This window comes from Octopus bimaculoides, chromosome 28, assembly GCF_001194135.2.
Source record: "Octopus bimaculoides isolate UCB-OBI-ISO-001 chromosome 28, ASM119413v2, whole genome shotgun sequence".
Taxonomy (NCBI): domain Eukaryota; kingdom Metazoa; phylum Mollusca; class Cephalopoda; order Octopoda; family Octopodidae; genus Octopus; species Octopus bimaculoides.
Genome location: NC_069008.1, coordinates 3,597,889 through 3,603,824, shown reverse-complemented (window position 1 = coordinate 3,603,824; position 5,936 = coordinate 3,597,889). Strand labels below are relative to the sequence as shown.

Here is a 5,936-nt window from a genome sequence, read left to right as displayed (position 1 = left end):
TATATGCACACATATTAGGAGGGGGACCTGTGGAAATGGGACATTCTATCAGTATTCCTTTTTATTATGAGTGGCTATGGCTTCTACCATATTGTGGGTTCTTATTCCTTTGTCCTTGGGGTTATCCTTCCGACGGATTTCATTATAGAGTGTCCTAGCTACAACATCATATCTCATTTGTAAATAATATCGTGACAACATTTGTGGACAACTGCTTTTGATGTAGGTGATATCTTCAGTGTGAACTCCACAAAATGTGCATTGATTGTCACATTTTATTATTTTTTCAGCATCTCCATTCCTTTTGTGCATCGGGTATTCGGTTGATATTTCCTGTTCCTGGTTTGCAAAAGCATACTCTTCAAAGTGAGAGGTAGTAATCCGGCTATTGGTCCATGATAAACTGCTTTGATGATCGATGTACTGCGAACCCATGGAAAACAAACCTCATCCAGCTATTCTGATTATATGTCTGTGCACACGTTTGAATCTGGTGTGTGCCAGAGGGTTTGCAAATCCAATGGGGGTCTTAAAAGACATGTTAGGATCCACAATGAGCAGAACTTACTTGCAGGTATTGGTAGTGCAAATCAGAGGTGCAATCTGTGTGGGTGTTTTTTCAAAACACTGTCTGGTTTAAAAAGCCACATCAGACGCCATGAACGGGCTAAGGTGTAGGTGCAGGAGGTGGTCAAACTCTGTGTAAGGAGTAGACAACCACCATATATGTATGTATATATATATATATATATGCATGTATCTTTGTATGTGTATGTATGTGTGTGTGAGAGTAAATATATATATATATATATATACATTTGCATGTGTGTATGTGTATGACAGTACCTTTAATGATGTCTAAAAATTAATTTTTACTCTCTTTCTTCTCTCTTAATTTGTTTTTCTCCTTTCTTCATTTCCAATAGATCCTGCCACAGGTGGGGCTTATGATTGGGCAAAAATGAAAATGAAAGTCAAGTACGCTTATGCCTTTGAACTACGCCCTGACCCTTCCAGCAGTTTGGGTTTCATCATGCCAGAATCTGAAATAGAGCCCAGCTACCGGGAACTTTTTGTCGCCCTCAAGGCTTTTGCCGAGAACTTTGAGAAATAAACGATCATTTGATAAAAAATATACATAAAGAAAGATTTAAACTGACAAAAATTGTTGTTGTAATTTTTGGTGTGGAAGACGCTGCCCTCATTGATGATGAGGTCGATGATGACAACGACTACAATGATGACGATGGTGGTAGTGGTGATGATAGTGATGATGATGGTGATGATGATGATGATGATGATGAGGAGGAGGCGGAGCATGACGAGGATTCCTAAGTTTTGTCCTCAGTCAACTCACAATGATTCAGCGTGGTTTTATTCTTTTTTTTTAAATTTTTGTTTCAGTCATTTGACTGCAGCCATGCTGGAGCACCGCCCTTAGTCAAACAAAACAACTCCAGGACTTTTCTTTGTAAGCCTAGTGCTTATTTTATCGGTCCCTTTTACCGAACTGCTAAGTTATGGGGATGTAGACACACCAACATCCGTTGTCAAGCAATGATGTGGGGACAAACACAGACACACAATCATATACATATTAGGTTTTCAAGACAGTTCTTGTGGTTTTTAACCTTTAAATTCAGATGCACATACCGTTGGGTAGTTCTCAAGTTTTAGTGATGCACACATACAGTCAGACCAATTCTCAGCTTTATATATATAGACTTGAAGCTATAAAGTGCTTTTCAGGCATTCAACTATGAGTCCACTGCATCTTGTAGCAGAAATTGCTGTAAGCCAATGAAATCCATAAGAGAGATGACAAAGAAATAAATGACTCTTTCTTATATATATAAATATATATTTGGTTTAAATAAAACAAGCTTAATTTTCTTAAGGGAAAATAGTTTTATTCTATCTATTTATACATATAAAATTAAAATTATTCAAAAGACATAGTAAGTATGTCTACCTGCTTGAAATAACAGTCAAAACTCTTATTAAATCACCAAAATACACTGATGATAATTATAGAAATCAAGCGAAGGCAAATCAGGTTAAGACAATCTACTATCATGCATTTAAGTATTTCGACTCACGTGGACCGGTTTCTGCACTGGCAAAATTAGCCTTAGCTTCCTCAGCATGTGTTACCATGATTAGAGACTCCCTACCTATCGTTTTGAAGTCTGTGCTGCAACTGATTCGTTTTGCGCCGAAATCATGGCAGCCACCAATGTGGAAATAATCTCGATACAAATAGCAAACAATATGCGAGAAAAATAATTCACGAAAAAATAAAACAAAATGATACCTTTGCAAATTAATCTTATTTATACGTACATATATATATTTGAACATAAAAATATAAAAATATATTTTCAAATAACAGATGTTTTTGTATTATAATTTTACTGAATATATATTGGTGTATGTATGCATAAGGTAAGTTTGACATATATAACACAAGAAAAAGAGAGAGAAGGAAACAAAAAGATATATTCCGATCTTGCATGTTGAGATGTTTGACAGTCTCATACTCTTCCTGTCACAAACGCTTACCTGTTTTCCAAGCAACGGATCTCTTGTTCTGCACATCATTAAAAGAAACCTGGTTAGCAAGTGAACCTCATCACAACTGAGATTGCTATAAAGCTTGCAACACCATCAACCCAAGGAAAGGTGGGGTCCACTTCATGTTAGGGGATTGAAGGGTTCAAGTATGAGAGCAGTGGTGAGGAAACAGAGCAGGATTTTATAAATGCATGCACGTGTGTGTATATGTGTGTGTGTGTGTGTTTTTGTTTGTGTTAGTCCATCACCACTTAACTGGTGTTGGTGTGTGTATGTCCTCGTAACTTAGTGGTTTGACAAAAGAGACTGACAGAATAAGTAACAGGCCTTAAAAAGACAAGTCCTGGGGTCGCTTTGACTAAAAATTCAAGGCAGTGTCCCAGAATGACTACAGCCTAATGACTGACAAGTGAAAAAAAATAAAGACTATATGTGTACATACATTACACACACACACACACACACACATATATATAATAATAATAATAATAATAATAATAATAATAATAATAATAATAATATCAGGGATAAAAATCCAAAATTACAGGTAAAAACTCAATTAAAATCAATTTATTAAAAATTAAAATAAGTTTCACAGTATAAAATATATATAAAATATATATAAACACATATAGTCATTTTATTATCTTGATCTTATGATATTTACTTTGTATTATATTATACTTATTTATTGTGCTTTTAATTATCAATTTTTCTATATGTGACAGTGGATTTTCATCGATGAGTTCATGAACCTTGGTTCTTTTCCCTAAAACTATATATATATATATATATGGGGGAGAGGGGGAGAGACATTCATGTCTCCTCTTTTATCTCAAGTTCAAAATAGGCTTGAAACAAAAATGATTTCAATAAAATCAAGAACTCGAAACAAGCCATTTTAAACAGGCAGATTTGTTTCTGGATCCTGAGAGCAGTTAAAGTACAGTTTGTGGGCCGATTCCGACATTATGAAAATCGATATATTACTGTATGTTATTGAAAAGATATGCATTGAAAAGGAAACATTTGAATACAGAAATTCTGTATTCTTATTTTTTTTTTTGTGTCTATCTTTGGTAAATAATTAAAATTTGGCATTGAAATGTAAAGCTAAACTTCCCTTTTTGCAAAGACTTCTAATGAATTTTATAATTGAGAAGTAATATTTATCTCTACTGCAGTAGATACCACAAGAGAAACGCTTATATTGGTGTTTTTGGTGCAAAATTCACTCTTGTTTATATTGCTAGCAGGGAGATAAAACTCTGCCATCTCCAGCACAGAATTCACAAGAACACGTGATTGAGGTAGGAGCTTTCTGAACATTGCCCAGGCTATTCTTATTCTAGTGGTAACGCACTCTGAGCATCCACCCCCACTACAGATTTGGTCCCCTAGGTAGCGGAAGCTGTCAACTACTACTAGTTTCTCCCCCCTGACATGTGATGGAATCTGTTTTATGAGCATCTGTAGTGTTTATTGCCCCTGTGCATCTGCCGCACACGAAAGCTATCTTCCTGGTTAACCTTCCTTTGATGTTGCTGCACCTCTTATGCGTCCATAGCTTACTGGGTACATCTTATGGCGTTTCTACCTACACCTTTTCTACAGATTGAGCAGGGCCTGAAGGGGTTTGTGATGTGTTTGCCTTCCTACTTACTAGAACTTTGGTTTTTGCAACATTGACTCTAAGGCCCTTCGATTCTAACCCTGGCTTCCACACCTGAAATTTCTTCTCTAGTTCTGGTAGTGATTCTGCTATGAGAGCCAGGTCTTGAATTCCTCTGTTATTGCCTGGAAGACTATGATGAATAAGAAGGGGCTGAGGGCTGATCCTTGGTGGACCTGTACTTCTACCGGGAATTCTTCACTATATTCATTGCCAACCCTAACCTTACTAACGGCATCCTTGTACTGGGCCTGTACAGCCCTTATTAACCATTCGTCAATCCCTAGTTTCTGCATCCAGATAAGGGATCGGAGGACCCTGTCCAAGTCCACATCTACAAAAATTATACAGGTATTTAAAAAAAATTTATATTCGATAAATAATGTTTTTACATTATGTATACATTAATAGAATGAACTGTTGGTTTTCCAAATAGTGAATTAAAACTTGAAATGAAAACATTAAAAGAGAAAATGAGACTTTGCAAATGAAAATGGAATACTTCGCAGTGAATGCAATGAATATTTAAATTTGGGAAGAATTGCACACGGTGGATGCAACGAATATTTAAATTTGCAAGAAATTGGAGTTAAAAATTCAATAAACTTGAGAAATCGAAATTATAGGAAATTTCTCAGAACATGAATTTATAAAAATATTTAAGGGAAAAATCCATCATTTATTTCTTATAAATATATTTATTTATATAAGGGCATTACTATACATAAATGCCTCACGCTAAGAGGGACTCTAAAGTCAAAGCTACCATAATAAACATGGTAGTTTGACTTTAGAGTTCCTCTTAGCGTGAGGCATTCATGTATAGTAATGCCCTTATATAAATAGATATATATATATATATATAAATATATATATATATATATGGAGAGAAAGCGAGATATATCAATATCGATACAATATAGTATTATAGATCCATTTCAGCTGATTTTTACTAATTAGAACTCATCAGAGGAGCTGCTAGGAAGATAGGAAGAGTATTTCTGAAATTGGCTGAGATGAATCTATAATAATGTGTTGGATAAATATTAAAATACTCACTTGATGGCTCTTGTAGGAGATGCTGCTTTTTACTGACTCACGGATTCTTAGTGACTCTCTCTCCCTCTATGTATGTAAGTGTGAACAAATATATGTATACACACACACACACACATATATATATGCATGTTTGTGTGTATACATATATGCATAGATATGTACACGTGTGTGTGTGTGTGTGTGTGTATATGCATATATATGTATGTGTGGAAACATGCATATGTGTTATTTCTTTACTACCCACAAGGGGCTACACGCAGAGGGGACAAACAAGGACAGACAAACAAATTAAGTCGATTATACCGACCCCAGTGCGTAACTGGTACTTATTTAATCGACCCCGAAAGGATGAAAGGCAAAGTCGACCTCGGCGGAATTTGAACTCAGAACGTAGCAGATGAAATACTGCTAAGCATTTCGCCTGGCGTGCTAACGTTTCTGCCAGCTTGCTGTCTTATGTGTGTGTGTGTGTGTGTGTATATGTGTGTGTGTGTGTATATGTGTGTGTGTATGTATATATACATAGACAGACAGATAGATGTGTGTGTTTGTGTTAGGGTTTGGTGGCAAAGGTCAAGGGTTAAAGAGGAAGAAACTATGGGTCAGTCAGTTAGCCAGTCCACTTCATTAT

General features: G+C 35.7%; 1 protein-coding gene and 1 long non-coding RNA gene across 2 annotated transcripts in view; one reads left to right on the top strand and one right to left on the bottom strand.

The window, feature by feature from the left end:
• LOC106882490 (zinc carboxypeptidase) overlaps positions 1-1,165 on the top strand; it is a 21,581-nt gene extending 20,416 nt beyond the window's left edge. Inside the window, exon 11 of the mRNA XM_014933186.2 lies at positions 927-1,165. Within this exon, the coding sequence (XP_014788672.1) occupies positions 927-1,114 (188 nt within the window). The 3' untranslated portion in view covers positions 1,115-1,165. The remainder of the gene's footprint in view (positions 1-926) is intronic.
• A 723-nt stretch (positions 1,166-1,888) lies between these two features.
• LOC128251178 (uncharacterized) lies at positions 1,889-5,930 on the bottom strand. The gene is made up of 2 exons (XR_008267008.1): positions 5,306-5,930; positions 1,889-4,580 (listed from the first exon to the last, which is right to left on the bottom strand). It is a non-coding gene; the product is annotated as an uncharacterized LOC128251178 (long non-coding RNA).
• Positions 5,931-5,936: the final 6 nt, after the last annotated feature.